At 39.5% G+C, this 19651-nt stretch overlaps 1 protein-coding gene across 2 annotated transcripts in view; it reads left to right on the top strand.

Moving 5' to 3' along the window:
• The window catches only part of LOC101850803 (polycystic kidney disease 2-like 1 protein), a gene marked incomplete in the record, with an annotated part of 29272 nt that overhangs the window by 5334 nt on the left and 4287 nt on the right, over positions 1-19651 (top strand). For both annotated transcript variants that reach the window (XM_005098661.3, XM_005098662.3), the window contains 15 exon segments: positions 281-404; positions 916-1051; positions 2057-2170; positions 2707-2837; positions 3214-3369; positions 4403-4512; positions 5204-5431; positions 6253-6415; positions 6948-7184; positions 7806-7987; positions 8432-8651; positions 10244-10377; positions 11253-11370; positions 11925-12263; positions 13589-13771. In XM_005098661.3, the coding sequence (XP_005098718.2) occupies positions 306-404; positions 916-1051; positions 2057-2170; positions 2707-2837; positions 3214-3369; positions 4403-4512; positions 5204-5431; positions 6253-6415; positions 6948-7184; positions 7806-7987; positions 8432-8651; positions 10244-10377; positions 11253-11370; positions 11925-12263; positions 13589-13771 (2550 nt within the window).

The following is a 19651-nucleotide window of genomic DNA, read 5'->3' as shown; positions in this document are numbered from 1 at the left end:
GGTACCCATTCCCACCTGGGTGAAGTGAGGAAAATTCGTGTAAAGTGCCTTTCCCAAGGACACAACGTCGGGTCCTTGACGGGATTCGAACCCACGACCTTACGGTTGCGAGTCCGAGAGCCTAACCACTAAGCCACCGATAAGGTCATGATGGATCAGGAAAGTTCTTAAAATTTGTCAAGTGCTGTCTGTGCACGGAATTAAAAGTGATGTGAATTGAAGATTGAGTAGCTGCTAAAATTATGTTTTAAATATATGACTTCTCCTGTATATTCCCCAGAGATCTAAAAGAACTTTGGGCAACAATGTCTAACAGGCCTGGCAGTGCACAGTCCCGCACTGCGTGGGACGACGGGTACGGCGACGGTATCCGCAATGACCCTGACCTTGGCATGGACAGTGAGGTAAAAGCTTTGGTCATGTTATGATATCGTCGTCGTCATGGATCATTGTTGTATGTCGTGGGTGGTTGGCAGGTGCTCTGGTGTGGTTTGCTCCTTCTTTCCTCTCAATCATCTATCGTCCTGATCTCTCCTCCTTCTTTTTTTGTGTTTGTTACTCTCTTGTAACACCTTTAATCATGGTCACTTATGACCTTATTGTGTTGCTAGTGCCGTAAAACTCTTACTAAAACTAATTGTTCTATGTCACGATACAAGGTTTTCAGGAGCAGCTAAAAAGTTTTATTTTAGGCAGTAACTTATCTTAATAAAGAATATTTGATTAATCTAAACCTTTTTAAAGTTTTAAGAAGTGGAGTGAGACTAGAGTAAATTTTTACTTTTAGACCTGCATGCAGATGCACTGTTTTGAAGTTCACCTGTCTAAGACAACTACTTTCCTCCTTTGCAATGTATGACTGTTGTAGACCATTTCGACTATACTAATTCCTGTGTGTTGTCCGTAACCTGACAGGGCTACATGGCCGGCCAGAGCCGCAGCGCCAAGTCCTCGTCCAGCCAGATGGTATCCTCCACGACGGAGCTCAAGTCCAAGTCCAGTCGCTCTGGAGGAAAGGGAGTGTTGAGTTTCTTCACTCGCGGCGTTCGCTGTGAGTACTTTCATCAGCATCATCATCATAATCAGAATTTGTGCATCAATGTCTGACGAGGAGCAAAGCATCTTAAGTGACATAGAAGAAATAAAGGTTAAGAGGGATTCTGGCTTCTTCTGTAGCCAATGAGACCAATTGTGGCGGAGAAGAGTTTGAAACATTTTGATGTTTAACACTTCGCCATCACATCATGCCGATCGGCAATGTTTACTACCAGGTTTCTTTGGATTTTCCCCAAAATGCCTTTGCCTTTGATGACAAGAGTTCTGACTAGATCTTTATGAGCTTTGTGATGGCAAAGTGTTAAAAATAAAGCTTCATTTCCGCTCTTGAATGTGCGCAGCTTGTGCACTTCTCTTGTGGCTTTTCAACATTTCTAATTTGTGAAGCTTCATGATGATTTCTGCCCTCTGTGTGACTACTGCTCTCTGTGATAGTACAGCACACTGCCTTGATTTTATTGTAGACTGATTGTAACTCTTTCTTATCTGATGAAAATTTAATAGGTGAGAAGCTTACATTCATTTCTTTGATGAGAAATGTAATGTCATTAAATTGAACTAATATTACATGGGAGAATAACAAAAATATAGCGAAATGGGAAGTGAGGGGTTGAAATTCATGTCGTCCAAATGTCGGCTAGAAATTAATGTTTTCTCTCTTTCTTTCTTTCTTTCTTTCTTTCTTTCTTTCTTTCTTTCTTTCTTTCTTTCTTTCTTTCTTTCTTTCTTTCTTTCGTTCTTTTTCTTTTTCTTTCTTTCCTTCTTTCATTGTGGTGCCTGTATACCCTTGTCATTGCTATGTCATTTATTTGAAAGTGCCAACAGCTTGATTTAAAAGTTTGTGGTTTTTTAGATAATCAAATGTAAAAATCATCCTGTGGCTTTGAATTAACTGGTTCATTTACTGAGGTTTTGTCTTCAGTCTAGCTGGATATTGCCTGCTTCAGGTTTATGTAGCAGAGATGAAAACATGAATGTTTTCGATGTAATTTCTTCACAGCTCTGTGGGCCACCCGCCAAACGGAAGAGACCAAGACGAACCGCGAGCTGTACGTGAAGACGACCCTGAGAGAGCTGATCATTTACATCGTGTTCCTGGTCGTACTGTGTGTCAGTAAGTACCTCAGTCAACTTGGGAATTATGGGTGGTTGGCGGGTGCTCTGGTGTGGTTTGCTTCTTCTTTCCTATCAAACATCTATCGTCCTTATTTCCCCCTCCTTCTTTTTTATGTTTGTTACTCTCTTGTAACACCTCTAATTTCCTAGCGCTCATATGACCTTATGCAGTTGCGAGCGCTGTAAAAAACTAAAAAACTCGGAAATTATATGTTTGATAGGAGAACCAAGAATTAAACCCCACCAGAGTACCCGCCAACCACCCACTTTCAGACTGTATTGTTCTTACTCTTTACATCCCTCAAGTCTCACTGACTTTGCCTGTGTGGGTGGTTGGCGGGTGCTCAGGTGTGGTTTGCTTTTTCTTTCCTTTCAAACATCTACCGTCCTTATCTCTCCTCCTTTTTAGTGTTTGTTTCTCTCTTGTAACACCTCTAATCTTCGGCACTTATATGACCTTATTGTGTTGTAAATGCCGTAAAACTCATACTAAAACTAAAAGACTTCGCTTGTCCTCTATTTCTTCCACTCTAGTTACGTTCGGCATGACCTCGACGACCATGTACTACTACACCAAGGTCATGAGTGATCTGTTCCTGGACACGGCAAACAGTGAAAACGGCGGAACCTTCCGGACTCTGACCAGTGTGGAGGATTTCTGGAGAGTAAGTTCTTCAGCATTCAGTCGTTATCTTTTTTAAAAATAAAAATTATGATGCTTTGCGGTGAAAGCAGGGGCTCGTCAAAATAATGAAATTGAAATATACACCATTTTTCCTGTGGTTTGGCAATTTTTTTGGTTTTTTTTTTAGCTCGACCCCTTTTATGTCTATTTAAAACACATTTCTGTGTGGAATTTACTAAAATAATAATAATAATAATTGCATTTATATAGCGCATATCCATGCTCAAGAGCATACTCTATGCGCTTTACAACTATTATTACCCCAGCAGACCCTCTGAGAACACTCAGAAACTTTCTCGGCTTCTGCGGAAGAATACAGCTTAAATACAGCATCTGATGTTTTGTTTTTCCCCCAGTACGCCAAAGGACCCCTGGTGAACGGCCTGTACTGGGAGACCTGGTACAACAACGACACAACGCCCCCTGGTGGACTCGGCTACATCTACTACGAGAACAAGTTACTGGGTGTGCCGAGACTGCGACAGCTCAAGGTCCACAACGACTCCTGCCAGGTATGTCTCCGCTGCTCTCCGTCACCTCACCTCTTATCTCTCCTCTTATCTCTTTCACCTCACCGCTGCTCTCCCTCACCTCACCTCTTATCTCTCCTCTCTCACTTCACTTCTCATCTGTTATTTGTGCCGATTTTGTGTGTGTGTGTATGTGTGTGTGTTTGTGTGTGTGTGTGTGTGTGTGTTTGTGTGTGTGTATGTATGTGTGTTTGTATGTATGTGTATGTGTGTGTGTGTTTGTGTGTGTGTGTGTGTGTGTGTATATATATATATGTGTGTGTGTGTGTGTCTGTGTGTGAATGTGTGTGTGTATGTGTGTGTGTAAAAACACTTACATTTAACCCTTTTATGGCTGAGGCATTTCCATGTGCAAACAAAAGAGATTTAAACAAAGCGATAATATTATATGTTCCTTCATAAAAGAAACAAGCAGTTGCAGAAGTTGCAACTTATATCATCTAAGATAAGATACCTTTGATTAACAAGTAGAAAAATGTCAATGAACAATTTGGGAGAACATGAGTGAGTATATATATATCTACACAGCAGGGAAGAGATTCTAAATCATTTGTTTTCTCACCTATCCGTTGTCTGATGGACTCGAGGACTGCCATAAGGCCCATTAAAATGTTGGTTTTTAAATTACTTTTGAAGGAAGGGGGAAAAAGGAGGTCTAGGTTTTTTATTTCTTTGTGGTGATCGGTAAATTACTATCTTATCTTATCAACATGTGCCCCTCAATCAACATCTCAACCGAACTGGAGTAAAGCAGTCTGCTGCCTGCCCACTATGTGACTACCCCTCGGAGACAGTGGAACATCATCTGTTCTTCTGTAGAAAACTAACTGATTTAAGGGGATGTTTTCTTCCCAAGCTACCCTACACATCTAATTGCCTCGACTCCTCGAGACAACAATTAGAACAGACATGCAGCTATTACAGAATGGCATCATGCAGAAGAGTTAACGCTCAGATGCTCCTGGATCGCTCACAACAACATCTTATCCTATTTTGCCATTCACTTTTTCCCTAGGTTCATGAGGATTTTGAGAGCTTCATCTCCGAGTGCTACGATTCCTACGCCGAGAGCATCGAAGACACCAAGTCCTTCGGCCCATACCTGACCGAGCCCGATGACACCTCGTAAGTTCACCGGGCGGTTTTTGTGGGTGTAAAAATACAGACAAAATTGGTCGCTTCTAACGCTTTGCCACCTCATCTCGCCGATCAGCGATGTTTACTTACTTACTTATTACCCATTACACCGATCGGCGATGTTTACTTACTTACTAACTACCCATTACACCGATCGGCCATGTTTACTTACTTACTTACTACCCATTACACCGATCTGCGATGTTTACCACCCAGTTTCTTTGGATTTCCCCCAAAATGCCTCTGCCTTGTGATGGCAAGAGTTTTCGCTATAGAGCCTTGTGATGGCAAAGTGGTAAGGACAAGCGGGCTAACCCAGATTTCGGGGATTTCTAGAAATCTTGACCTACACCAAAAGTGGGCATTGCCCTACCTATAGGAGAAGTTTGGTTTCATTGGTGTGTATATTTGTTTGGTTAAAGAGAAAACTCTCCTTGTCTTTTAAAGAAGCTGAACAAGGGTCCAAAAACTTTACCTTCGATTTTCTCAAAACAGCATTTTTTGGTCCCATATTTTACATTAAAACGTCTACGTATTTCAACTGGTTATATGTGTAATATGGGCAATATGTGAGTGATTGGTGGACTTTTATTTATTACGTTATGCAGTTGTGAGCGCCATAAAACTCTTCCTAAACTAACTAAAACTGATGGACTTTACGTTTGTTTGTGTCTGTCAGCTGGAAATATTTCACGGAGGATCAGCTGCACGGCTCATCTCACTGGGGGCTGCTGGGCGTGACTTACAGCGGCGCAGGCTATTACAAAGACTTGAACAGCACCAAGGCCGCCTCTGTGGAGATCGTCAATCACTTGTTTGACGAGCTGTGGATCCGGCGAGGGACAAGGGCTGTGTTTGTCGACTTTACGGTTTACAATGCCAACATCAATCTCTTCTGTGTGGTCAGGTAAGTCGGGGACTTCAACTTCTTTCTTATTTTACTGTACTTTACTTTACTGTACTGTACTTTACTTTACTTTACTTTACCTTACTTTACTGTACTTTACTTTTCTTTACTTTACTTTACTTTACCTTACCTTACTTTACTTTACTTTACTTTACTTTACCTTACCTTACTTTACTTTACTGTACTTTACTTTACTGTACTTTACTTTACTTTACTTTACTTTACTTTACTTTACTTTACTTTACTGTACTGTATTTTACTTTACTTTACTTTACTGTACTTTACTTTACTTTACTTTACTTTACTTTACTGTACTTTACTTTACTTTACTTTACTTTACTTTACTTTACTTTACTTTACTTTACTTTACTTTACTTTACTTTTCTTTACTTTACTTTACTTTATTTTAGTTTTACTTTTTTGATCCAGAGACCATTTGAGTTCTAGCCCTTCGGCCTGTCAATATGGCACAGAATTTCCAGGTTCTTTCTTATTTTAGTTTTAGTAAAAGTGTTACAGCATTTGCAAACCAAATATTTCATATAACATCAAGCTCTTCTGTGTGGTCTGGTATGTCGGGGAACTTCTTTCTTATTTTAGTTTTTGTAAAAGTGTTACAGCATTTGCAACTCAAATAAGCCATATAAGTGCGGAAGATTAGGGGTGTTATATATTTTTACATACATGCAGTGAAATAAAGGGTACATAAAAAGCAAATATGTGTCACGACGCGGTGGAATGTGGCGCTCGTCAATTTTTGTACGTGTGAAGTTATTGGTAGGCCTATCATCTGAAAGCTGTTTCAATTGCCTTGCTTCTAGACTGCTGGTGGAGTTCCCGGCGACAGGTGGCGCCATCCCATCATGGACGTTCCGCACGGTGAAGCTGATCCGCTACGTGACAGTGGGCGACTACTTCATCCTGGCCTGTGAGATCATCTTCTGTCTGTTCATCCTGTACTACATGGTGGAGGAGGCCCTCGAGGTACGTACGGGAAGATAATGGTGATAATGATAATGATAACAATGATCATCCTCTGTCTGTTCATCCTGTACTACCTGGTGGAGGAGGCTCTAGAGGTACGTTCCAGAACATAACAACGATCATAATAATGATCATAATGGTGTGCATATTGTTGTGGTCCACAGGTAAAGAAGCACAACCAAAAGTAACATTTTGTGTATATTTTGGTCCACTGATAAAGGAACACAAGCTAAAGTAACATTTTGTGTATATTGTGGAGGTCCACAGATAAAGAAGCACAACCAAAAGTAACATTTTGTGTATATTGTGGAGGTCCACAGATAAAGAAACACAACCAAAAGTAACATTTTGTGTATATTGTGGAGGTCCACAGATAAAGAAGCACAACCAAAAGTAACATTTTGTGTATATTGTGGTGGTTCACAGATAAAGAAACACAACCAAAAGTAACATTTTGTGTATATTGTGGTGGTTCACAGATAAAGAAACACAACCAAAAGTAACATTTTGTGAATAATATTGTGGTCCACAGATTAAGAAGCACAAGCTGTCCTACTTCAAAAGCTTCTGGAACATTCTGGACATTCTGGTGATCATCATCTCCATCGTGTGCGTGGCGTTCAACGTGTACCGGACCCTGGAAGTGGATGCCAAGCTGGATGAGTTGCTGGCCGATCCGACGGTCTACGCCGACTTTGAGCGGCTCAGCTACTGGGAGACGAGGTTCAGCAACGCTATAGCCATCGCTGTCTTCATGGCCTGGATCAAGGTATGCTTTAGCTTTGTTGTTGTTAGAGTTTTGCAGCTCTTGCAACACAAATAGGTCGTATTTAAGTGCCGAAGATTAGAGGTGTTACCAGAGAGTGATAAACGAAGAAAAGAAGGAGAGATGAGGATGATGGATGTTTGATGGGAAAGGAGGAGGAGAGATAAGGACGATAGATGTTTAATAGGAAAGGAGGAGGAGAGATAAGGATGATAGATGTTTGATAGGAAAGGAGGAGGAGAGATAAGGATGATAGATGTTTGATAGGAAAGAAGGAGCAAAGCAGGTTTAGCTTTTTTTTTTTATCAAACACCTCGTCTCAGATCTCAAAGTACATCAGCTTCAACGAGCCTAGACAGATTTTAAAAAGTTTTTTTCTAGGATGTGATATACCCTTTAAATGAAAAGTGGAAAGACATGGGGTTATATCAAAGGTGTGTGTTGTCTTATTCTTGGATAGGGCAATGTGGAAAGTGTATGTTCATGGGTTGTACCCTGATGCAGGGTGAGAAAGGCATTGATGATGACGATGATGATGCTGACAATGATAAAGATGATGATGATGATGATGATGATGATGATGTCCTCTAATGTTATTTTCTGTCTCCTCCATGACCTGCTCAGATCTTCAAGTACATCAGCTTCAACAAAACGATGACCCAGCTGTCCTCCACTCTGGGCCGCTGCGCCAAGGACCTGGCTGGCTTCTTCGTCATGTTCCTCATCATCTTCCTGGCCTTCACGCAGCTGGGTTATCTGCTCTTTGGCACGCAGGTCAAGGACTTCAGCAGCTTTGAGAACTCCTTGTGAGTACACACGACATTTGTCACAGACAGCCACCCATTGTCAGAGCACTGATAGCTCATTTGGAATGAAGTAATGTTCTCATTTTTATCAAATAAAGTTCAAATTAGTTAATCAATAATAGTTGCGAATTAAAGTTGAAACTTTTTATCAAAAATTGTAAATTAAAGTTGAAACCAGTTTATCACATATTACATATTAGAGTTGAAACTAGTTTGATATTGCAAATTAAAGTTGAAACTAGTTTATAAAAAATTACATATTAGAGTTGAAACTAGTTTGATATTGCAAATTAAAGTTGAAACTAGTTTATCGAAATTTGCAAATTAAAGTTGTAAGTTGTTTATCGAAAACTGCAAATCAAATTTGAAACTAGTTTATAGAAATCTGCAGATGAAAATTTTACCAATTCAATGAAAAATTGCCAATGGTTTCCTCCCCTCCAGCTTCACCCTGTTCCGGATCATCCTGGGTGACTTTGACTTCCACCAGCTGGAGCAGGCCAATCGCATCCTGGGCCCCATCTTCTTCATGCTCTTTGTCTTCTTCGTCTTCTTCGTGCTCATCAACATGTTCCTGGCCATCATCAACGACACCTACTCCGAGGTCAAGTCCGACATGGCCAACACAAAGAACGAGTTTGAGATTGCCGATTACTTCAAGAAGGTACGCATTCTTGTCTATATCTATGAAATTGCCGATTACTTTAAGAAGGTACGCATTCCTGTCTATATCTATGAAATTGCCGATTACTTTAAGAAGGTACGGATTCTTGTCTATATCTATGAAATTGCCGATTACTTCAAGAAGGCACGGATTCTTGTCTATATCTATGAAATTGCCGATTACTTTAAGAAGGTACGGATTCTTGTCTATCCATGAAATTGCCGATTACCTCAAGAAGGTACGGATTGTTGTGTATCAATGAAATTGCCGATTACTTCAAGAAGGTACAGATTCTTGTCTATCCATGTTTGAGATTGCCGATTACTTCAAGAAGGTACGGATTGTTGTCTATATCAGGGGTCGCCAAACACTATGGCCTGCGGGCTGGATCTGACTACCAAGGTCACTTCTACTCGCCCACCATCATGCTACAGTGCAGGAAAAAACAACGTACAAGATGTGTTTGTAGTGGGCTCTGTTCTTGATCACCACAATAATTTTTAAATTCTGTTGTGCTGTACAGTGTAAATTAAATAGATCTATTCTTTTATAGAGTTCATAACTTGTAGGTAATGCATCACTCTCTTGCTGGGCTATAGTGTGACAAATCTTTCATTTAACACAACAGTCAATTGTATTGGACAAAACAATTATATCTATCCCACACTTGGCTTTCTCTCAGTCGTTCTGTCCACTTTGAAAACGATTATTTCAGATTGTTATGGTTAGTCAACAGCTTGGTGTCAATGCCTTCCAAAGTTTTCTGTGGTGCTATAAAACTCTTACTAAATCTAAAATCAAAGATTACTGTCATTTTGTTGATAGAAGGGAACTGATTGAAATTAAGCGCCATTTCAGGTCATGGTATATATATATTTTATTCTCATTTCGTGACGATGTGTAATCGTGTGCGTGTGATAAGCAAGTAGATGTGTGTTTACGTGTGTGTGTGTGTGTGTGAGTGAGTGTGTGTGTGTGTGTGTGTGTTTGACATACATGTGTGTGCACATGTGTGCGTGTTATGTGTTCGTGAGTGTGTATGCGTGTGTTTGTGTGTGTGTATGTGTATATGTGTGTGTGTTTGTGAGTGTGTGTGTGTGTCGCGTGCTTGAATATTTTTCTTACATGCATTTATGTAAAGCGCCTAAAGCTGTGTTTACTCGGGAGTGGGCGCTATAGAAATAAATGATCTTCATTATTATTATTATGGTTTTGATTTGGGAGCTCTCTTTTTCTTGTTCTGAAAACTTTCAAAAACGTCTTCGAAGTGCTTGTGGAATGTACCTGACAATAGGTCGCTTTTCTGCACAAGGGGGCTATCCCGAAAATGTTGTTTTGAGAAAATTGGAGTTAAAGTTCTTGGACCTTTGTTCAGTTTCTTTAAAAGACATTGAGTTTTCTCTATAACTAAACAAATATTCTCAACAAGGAAACCAAACTTCTCCTATATGTAGGGCAATGACCGCTTTTGGTGTAGGTCAAGATTTCTGGAAACCCTTGAAATCTGGGTTACCTCGTTTGTCCTTAAAAGCGACCAATTTGACAGTCCCTAGTGGGATGCTGACTTTGTCTTTGTCGTTTGTCATGATCAGGGCTACATGAAGATGCTGGACAAACTGAACTTCAAGCGGGACAAGATCGTGGACATCCAGAAGGCTCTGCAGTCGGCCGACATCAACCAGGACAAGCAGCTGGACTTTGACGAGTGGCGCCAGGACCTCAAATCGTACGTTTTAGAGGCCGGGGGGGTGGGGGGTGGTGTTTTTTCTTTTTCAGTCCCACTAGACTAATATGGCATGCTGACTAAATGAGTGAAATGTCAGATTTATGCACCATGGATTTAGATGCGTCCAGTTCATAGGCTGAGGTTGTACAATTTATTAATATGTAAATGATACATTTTTTATTAGTATATAAATGATAAAAGACATGTTAGACGTAAAAAAATAGCCTCAGTTGTTGTTATCGATCCAGGTAGCATCAGTTGAAAATGTTCATTCTACAAATTTGACCCCTTTGTCGATTTTCGGGTGAAATTTCAATTCCTTGATAGTGGGAAGTAACTCATTTTGTCAGCACGCCTCACTACATGAAGAGCTTTTATTTTTGGAAGAAGAGAGAATAACAATAACAATGACAATCTTTATTCATCTCACAGGGAGAAATTTGTCTTGGAAAGGGACTTGACATGATAATTTTGGAGTGAGATTTATGTTGTTCAGTCAAATTTGTTTAGCTGATTTGCCAGATTGTGCTTTACTTCTGCAAATACAATGGCGTCTGCTTAAATCCGAGACCGTCAGATTTTCAAAGTTTTAGCTGGATTTTCGGCATAGAGAGGTTACTCCAGAAGAAGAAAACGGGAGGATTTTCTTTTCTTGTGGTTTATAGGTGTTTTTGGATTAACCGTGTTTGGTGTAAGGGGACTCCACTGTAGTTGTGGTAAGGATGCGTTGGACACTCAAAAAAGATGACTTAAACAAAAAAAGATGGCTGTATGATGGTGTTATCGATCCAGCATGGCTGTAGGAAAAACGGCAAGAAAAACTGTAGGAAAAACTATTTTTTATGACCCTCACAAGGACTTTCTGACTTTTCCAGTCGCGGCTACGCTGACGGTGAAATCGAGGCCATGTTTGCCAAGTACGACATCGACGGGGACCGCGTACTGGACGAGGAGGAGCAGAAGCGCATGCAGGCGGACCTGGCAGATCAGACGGTGAGCCTTTTGGTGCTGTTGTAGTCAGAGTTTTGCGGCACTTGCAACACAAATAGGTGGTACAGTGCCAAATGTTAGAGGTGTTACTAGAGAGTAACATACAAAGAAAAGGAGGAGGTGATAAGGACAATAGACGTTTGATAGGAAAGAAGGGACCAACGAAAACCAATATCGGGAAAGACGTATGAAAACACTTAACACATTCATAATATGAACATAACAACATGCTTCGACTATCAAGGCGCCCCGGAAATAGCGGGTCACAAGAGAGTGACAAACATACAAAAGAAGTAGTGGAAAAATGACGATAGTAAGGATGAGGAAAGAAAAAGCAGCAGTTCCCCCTATGTTGTTCCGGCACAGTATAAGCAGGACATTGATAAATCAGCCCATTTACAATTCTACTCTGTATAAGAATATGTTAATATCCCCCCCCCCCCCCTCTTTGGGATTTGCTATTTCAGATCTGGCACTTGTTGATGATATGTTAACTTCGATTTTATAATGTTAAAATATCATAATGATGTACTTTCTCTCTCTCCATCTCCCTCCAGGCTGCCCTGAACAAAGAGTACGAAGACCTTGGAGGAAAGACAGACCGCCCCGGCACAGGTCGTCGATCCAGCAGTCGCGTCAGCTTCAACGAAGGAGACAGCGGTGACGACAGTGACGACGAAGACAGCGGCACAAAATCCTCGAGAACAGGCCGCACATCCAACGGAGTCTCTTACGAAGAATTTACCGTGTTGTCCAGACGCGTGGACAGAATGGAGCATTCTATTGGCAGCATAGTTTCAAAGATTGACGCAGTGCTCGTCAAATTAGAAGCTATGGAAAAAGCAAAATTAAAACGTAGAGAAACAATGGGCAAAATATTGGATAGTATAACAGAGGTAGGTGGCACTGGATATTTCTCCGGATAACTTAGGCACTCCTCTAGTTTTCATTTGATAAAGAATAAAGAGTTACACCTTATTTTCTGTAAGGTTCATTTTTTTTGGTCTATAGTATGAAAGGTTCTAGTACGAAATTACGACTTTCGTTTTGAGCAAAATGACACTTTGTGTATAAAGATATGACTGGCATTATCAAAGAAACAGCTGTTATACTGAGCTGTCACAGATTCTTGCATTTATTCCTCCTCTTTTTTTTTTCGTCCCGTGTCCTGATTTTGATGCCCATATTTGTTGGTTACATAAGAATGTATCGACATGGTGCAAATTGTTGTGTTTTCTAGAAATACGAAACAAGAAAAAGGGGACCTGTTTAGTCGGTGATGATGATGTCATTTATTCCTCCTCTTTGCTTACGGGGAAAGACAAAAAAAGGGCAGTGGTGATCTCATGGTTTAGGCTGTTAGGCTCGTGACTTAAAGGTCATTGGTTCAAACCCCACCAAAGTCCCGACATTGTGTCTTTGCAAAAGGCACTTGACAGGAATTTTCCTCCCTTCACCCAAGTGGGAATGTAAAGTTTATAGAGAATGCCACAGAGAATGGATATAATGCGCTGTATGAATACAATTATTCTTATTAAGATCCTTTGGAGCATTTGTGTGATAGGGGAGAGTGAACATTTCTCCAATAAAATAATACAAGAAGTAAGAGCGATGTAGATATTTGCAATATTGTCTGAATAATGGATGCTATGCTAACAAACACACTAAAGACACGAGTAGTTTGATGTCCTTGCACTTATCATCTGTTACTATTATCAAAGAGTCTACATAACAAGAGAGGCCACTTCTCTCTTTGAGCCAACTAAAAAAGTGTCCTCAAAATTCGGTGGCGCCCTCTTCGCAAATGCGCACCCGTTGCAAACAGAGTTACCCTACTTGAGTTTAAAAAATCAAAGTGAAACTAGCAAGTTTTTGAATAAATTACGGAAGAACGACTTTTTAAAATGGTTACGCAGACAAAAAACGTCTTCCGGAGGCAAGGATGATTGTTTTCTTCGTTTAATTTGACTTAAGAATGAAAGGCGAGAGGTCATTAAAATAAAAAAAAAACCTAAAACTACGCACTGAACGAACCTGAACTGCTGATGAACAGCAGTCGATCTGGGCATTGGCTGAGTGGCCCATCTTGTTATGTACTATCTTTGCTATTATTTATTTCATATATCTTCATGCCAATTATGTTTTCAGCGCATATGACCATATGCAGTGGCGAGTGCCGTAAAACTTCTACTAAAACAAAACAAAACAATTCCATTTTCAGTCGGATGGTACGAGTGACGAGATGAAACGAGAACAGATGGAAAAATTGGTGAGAGAAGAGTTAGAGCGGTGGGATTCTGAGACGTCTGTCGGGGCAAACAGCGGTCGAGGGGCGTCGCCGGGCGGGGGGAGTGGTCACAGTGGCCTACGCCCACGCTCCAGAGCAGAATCGGCGCAAAACGGGGTAAGTAATGTCTGATGATTTCCTCTTTGCTGGATGAACTGTCGGTAAGCTGTTCAGATCAAGTACTAAGCCCAAAATGTTGACATTTTTTGGATTGCAGTTTCTTTTTTTTTTTGTTGTTGGTGGTATCAGTTTGCATTTTTACATATGAAATATATTTTATTGAAATTCTAATTATAAATGTGTGAAGCGTACTGAAAAAATGAGTTGCGTCTCAAATTCGAGCCTTTTGGAAATAGATACATCACGCTTATATGTGAAGTTTTTACGATTTTTGAGTATGAAATGATAAAAGGCATATTTTACTTAAAGAATATGGCAGCAATATTTGGCCAATATATTTGTGGATTGCGAGAAGTGACTTATTTGTCAGCACGTCTCACATGACGAAAAAAGCACGCAAGATAAATGTTGTATCTGTAGATACAATTTGCCAAAGAAATGAAACAGCTTTTTTCTCTCTCCTGAAAATGTTGCTTTCTGGGCTTAATACTACATGTGAACAGCTTGACGACCATTTGTATCATGTGTGCCGAAAGAACCGTTCCAAAAGTCAGATTTGGACCATTTTGAGTTAAGGGTTGTACTTTTTAACGAGAAAGTTCTTTGCTGAACTCAGGGGTCTTTGAATTTTTAGATATCTCAAGTAGTTTTTGAGTTATTGCGCATTTTGCGAGGTAGGGTATAAAGATAGAATTTTGAGGAAATGAGCTTTTAAGTTTAACAAACGTAAGAACACATACAAACTAAAAAAAAACAGATTTTTAAAAATATATTTATTCCTGGATAATTCATTTCCAATTTGGCATTCAGTTGACATCAATATCGTGAATGGAATTCAGTGGTAAAACATAGCAGGGAAGAGAAAATTGCTTCAGGAATAGATTTTAACACCTTTTAAAAGCAGTTTCCATTATTTGTTTTTATTATACCCTATCTTCAAAATAATTCAAAATAAAATATTTAGAAGTCAAACCAAAGAAAACCCTTTGAGCTCATTGTAAAAATATTGGTGGATCTAACATTTTTGTATGGAAACCCATTTTGGTCAAAAAAGTGATTTTTGTCATTATCAGCCTGTAGCTCGAAATGGTTTGGGGCGACTTTTGGTATCTTTCTCCAGGCGCACACACAATGTATGTTTGTTTATTGACTTGTACGCCATCAATTATTAACTGTCATAAGTTGTATTCTACCCGTGGTCTTTGCTTTCAATGAAGTACGAGATGTACTCTACTATACCCGTGGTCTTTGCTTTCTATGAAGTACGCTGTCGGAGAGATTGGGTGTATTTCCTCCTGTTGTCGGTCAATAGCACAGTACTGTCCAGTCTCAGGTTTTTGTTCTTTGCTTGGTGTAGAAATGTTTGTCATCACGGTGAAATCAGGCTCTCCTCAAACTGGGTCACGTTTAAGCACAAGGGGGCTCTCCTCAAACTGGGTCGCGTTTAAGCACAAGGGGGCTCTCCTCAAACTGGATCGCGTTTAAGCACAAGGGGGCTCTCCTCAAACTGGGTCGCGTTTAAGCACAAGGGGGCTCTCCTCAAACTGGGTCGTGTTTAAGCACAAGGGGGCTATCCCGAAAAATGTTGTTTTGAGAAAATCGAAGATAAAGCTTTTGCCATCTTTTCAGTTTCTTTAAAAGACAAGGAGAGTTTTCTCTATAACCAAACAAATATACACACCAATGAAACCAAACTTCTCCGATAGATAGGGCAATGCCCACTTTTGGTGTAGGTCAAGATTTCTGGAAACTCTCGGAAATCTGGATTAGCCTGCTTGTCCTTAAAAGCCATTTTCCCGCTTATTTTACCTTTGATACCAGGTGACCCTCACCTTCCTTTAATCACAAATACCTCGACTTCTGTTCAAGATAAAGGTTGTTTTGGGGTTTTTTTTCTTTAAAAGCGAGGCAAATGAAGAAGCTTTAAGTTTCAGATTATATCAAAAACTCCATATGTGAGGCATCGTGGTGAAATCAGGCGCTCTTCAAAATAATGAAATCAAAGAAATTGGCATTTTTGGGGGGGCTGGTGGACAATTTTTTTCATACTTTCTATTTTTGGCTCTACACTTTTTAAGTCCTTTTAAAAAGGCATTTTTGTGTGGATTTTACTTTAAAACATTGATTAGAGGCACAAAAATGTAAATTTTCAGTTGCTAAGGACTTTCAGGCTATGGAAGTTACTCAACTTTGGCGGCCGTTTTCTCGCTAATTTTACCTCTGAAACCAGACGACCCCCATCTCCTTCAGACGCAAATATCTCGGTTTTTATTCGCGATAGATGAGTATTTTTTCACTGAAAGGAAGACAAATGAACAAGCTTTAAGATGATACCAATAACTCCTCATGTCCAAAAATTGACGAGCGCCTGATTCCACCGTGTCGTGACTCATATTATGTGCTAGAATTGCGGAGAGCCTGAGAACACGGTACCGTGACACAAATGTGGTAGACATCTGGTGACTGTCCTGTATCTCATGCCATGTTGGTTGACGTTCTACCGAAACTTTTCCACAGCGCTGAATCTGTCAGTATACATTTTGACTCGTTTCTTTTATATTTTGCAGTCATCTGACGTTTAGACGGTAAATAGCTTGCTTTGAATGAAATATCTGCTGTGTGCTTCCTTTGTAGTAGTGATATTGTTGTCTTTATGCCTTCATATATCTCTGTGAATGTTGTTGGCTTTTGTATTTGATATGCTCTCTATGCTTTTGGTTGCATAGTTTTTCTGTCATTTATTTTGTTTTAGTTATAGAATAATAGTTGTAGTAAGAGTTTTACACCATTTGCAACACAAACAGATCATATAAGTGGCCGAGTTTGAGTTATTTTGATGTTTATCATGATGAAACCAAAAGTTAGTGGATGTATTTTGCCAATTTTTTCCAAGACTTCCAAAAGCATCGCAGGTGAAAGCTGTAAAACTTTTCAGAAATAACAGTTTCTATTTCAGGTGAAATCTGAAACATGCGTTTAGTAGACTCACAGTATGCAGTTGCCCGCTTCATTTGTGTGGTACACCATTAAATCGTAATTCACAAAAACATGTAGCGTAGAGTGTGTTTATCCAAAATGTTCATCATGTCCGTAGTCTTGATAATCTTTGAACTACAGTCATCTTGTTTAGGCATGTGTGCACGAGCAGCGATGATGATCTAAAATACAGCAATGTCTTTAGAACAGTGGGAATGAGAATGGTTTGTTTTTCAATACTATCGTTGAAATTTGCACAAGGTAGCCATCCATTGTCAAAGAGAAAAGTGATTGTCTTAGATCAGAGGAATATTTTTAAAATTATCATCAATGTAGAAAAGTGCAAGGGAGGACGTAGGAGGTGGTTATTTGTGCAGCAGGTGATTGTCTTGGTGGCTGTCAGAGCTTATTCAGCGGTACTTCGCGGGCAGTATTGCATACAGACGCAAGTCATTTTTGGCGGCCTTTGAGATACGTCTGTATGTAGTTCTGCCCGTGACTCGCAATACAGTAGTATATAGGCTCGGCCCACAGGGTTCAGCCTGGTTTGTCTGCTAGACTGACACTGACTCTGGCGGCCTTACTAAAATATTGATTTTAGTCACTAAAAAAAAAGTACTGTTGCTTTGATTTTGTAGAACCTTTAGAATATTATGTTCTTGGAATGCCGTACCTTGTCGTTTTGTCTTTGTCTTCAATCAGGACTAGCTTTACTTTTGGTACCAATAGCTTCGATTTTTTGCGTTTATTTATTTTTTAACTTTTTCTTTTTAAAGAAAAATTAGTTTTAGGTGTAACGTTTTGTCTTAAAAAGTTGTCGCATTCAGTGTTGGGGGAATTGAGTTCTCCTTGATTTTTGAGATCTATGTTGATTGTCACATATTACTGATCTAAACAGACTTTTTTTTTTTTCGTTTGGAGGTTGGGGGGTCTTCAGGAAAGGTTGAGAATGAGGCAAATCTATTTGATCTTAGTTACCACGGTGTTTGATCTTTGAAAATATCTGCGAGGGAAAAAGTTTTCTGTGTGTAGGACTGTGTGGCTAGTGTTGTCTGGGGAATGAGTGGGAGGCTTTGCTGTGTCCAGCCTGTGGCAAGTAGTCCTTTCAGATTTGTGCCGGCCGACAGCAAGTTGTCCTCTCAGATTCGTGCTTTGTCATAAAATAGTAGGTCAGCAACAGAAAGATTCAGGTGTTTTTAGCTTTATTTGATTGTCTAGGAATGTCAGTCTTGTCTTAAATCTGAAGGTGATAGTGATTGTTGCCTGGACTTCTTCCACTCCATACTAAATGTTTTTGTGACCAAATAATAAACATAATAAACTGGGGTGCCAAAACCGGTCCAGAGTAAGTCACAGCAAATTCACATAGGGGTTTAAAAAAGCAATTAAGGCCTCAAAAACAGCATCGTTGGTTGAGAAATCACACAGTGGCATGAACTGAATTCAAAACACAGTGGAAATTGTCGCAGTGGAAATTGTCTAAGATGGTCACTCACAGTGGAGAAGAAAGTGGTTGTCTTAGACAGGTGGATGTCTTACACAGTGGCATTATAGCGCATATATAACAAATGCAAGGGAAGAAGTGAGAAGTGGCCATCTGTTCAGATGGTTGTCTTATACCGGTGGCTGTTCAAGCAGATTCCACTGTAGTTTTTAATATATCTTATTTACATGTTTAACCCTATCCATACATTGTTTTACTATCGTATCCATACGACGTGGGGAACTTGGTGCCACCACTTTTCAAAGAGGAAATTTACTCATTAATCACATCAGTACGCTTTGCATAGCAGTCTGTCTAAATGATTTTTTGAGAAATACTGAAAGTTTCAAAGAGACCTTAGTACTAGAAGTATTCTAAAATGTGAAGAATACAACCCGGGGGTACAAAATGACCCCGGGGCATACAGATAGGGTTAAGACTAACGATTGTTATCAGTTCTTGATAGTTGTTACTGAGAGGGCTTCAGATTCATTCCTTTATTCTTATTTATTTGCATTCCTTTTGTGTGGTTGTGTCACAGAGACTTGGAAAATTTGCCGCATCACTTCAGAACCGTATGGGCGTTCATGTTCCTTTTTAAAAAAACAACATTTAGTTGATTTATTTCTTTGTTTTGTTCAGTAGTACATGCGTTTGTTTTAGTGTTATAATGCTTCGGGTTAGATAAAATAACATGTTACCTTGCATGCGTACCAAATTTTTCCAGATTTTGTTGCTTTTTTATTGCGCTGAGTTGATCTTGTTTCTGGTGCAGCATGCAGTTATCTCACATCATTGTTATATGATCCAGTTATCTCACATCATTGTTATATGATCCGGTTATCTCACATAATTATTGTATGATTGTTTGTCTGTGATGGTTGGACCTTCTTTGTTGTGTGCATTATAAACGTGAATCAGCTACGTTTCTAATGTTGAAAAAACAACATGTTGATGACAGGGACCGTCTTCGTTTATTGCAAATTCACACTATGTAGTTAAGGTCTTTTCTGTAACAGTGGTTAAGGCTGAGGCAAATCTGTCCAAATGTCACTGTTTTAAAGAAATGTGAAAATTAACCTGTTGCTTTGTCGCTTTAAAGTTGTGAGGAAAAGTTCTTCAGTTGTTTTTTGAGACATAATGATTATCTTGTAAAATATATTTTTTCTGAAATTAAAAACACGTATTATAATTTTATCTTAGAAATACTGATAAATCTTTAGCTACAAGTATAGAAAGCTTGTACATACGTATAAATCACAGACGTATAAATCACATACGTATAAATCACAGACGTATAAATCACAGACATGTTTAAAAACAGGGCTGGAAATGTTGTGTGTTGTCTGGTAATGTTGTGTGTTGTCTGGTAATGTTGTGTGTTGTCTGGTAATGTTGTGTGTTGTCTGGTAATGTTG

Source organism: Aplysia californica, unplaced genomic scaffold (genome assembly GCF_000002075.1).
Source record: "Aplysia californica isolate F4 #8 unplaced genomic scaffold, AplCal3.0 scaffold00189, whole genome shotgun sequence".
Taxonomy (NCBI): Eukaryota; Metazoa; Mollusca; class Gastropoda; order Aplysiida; family Aplysiidae; genus Aplysia; species Aplysia californica.
This window is presented reverse-complemented; position numbering and strand designations above follow the sequence as displayed.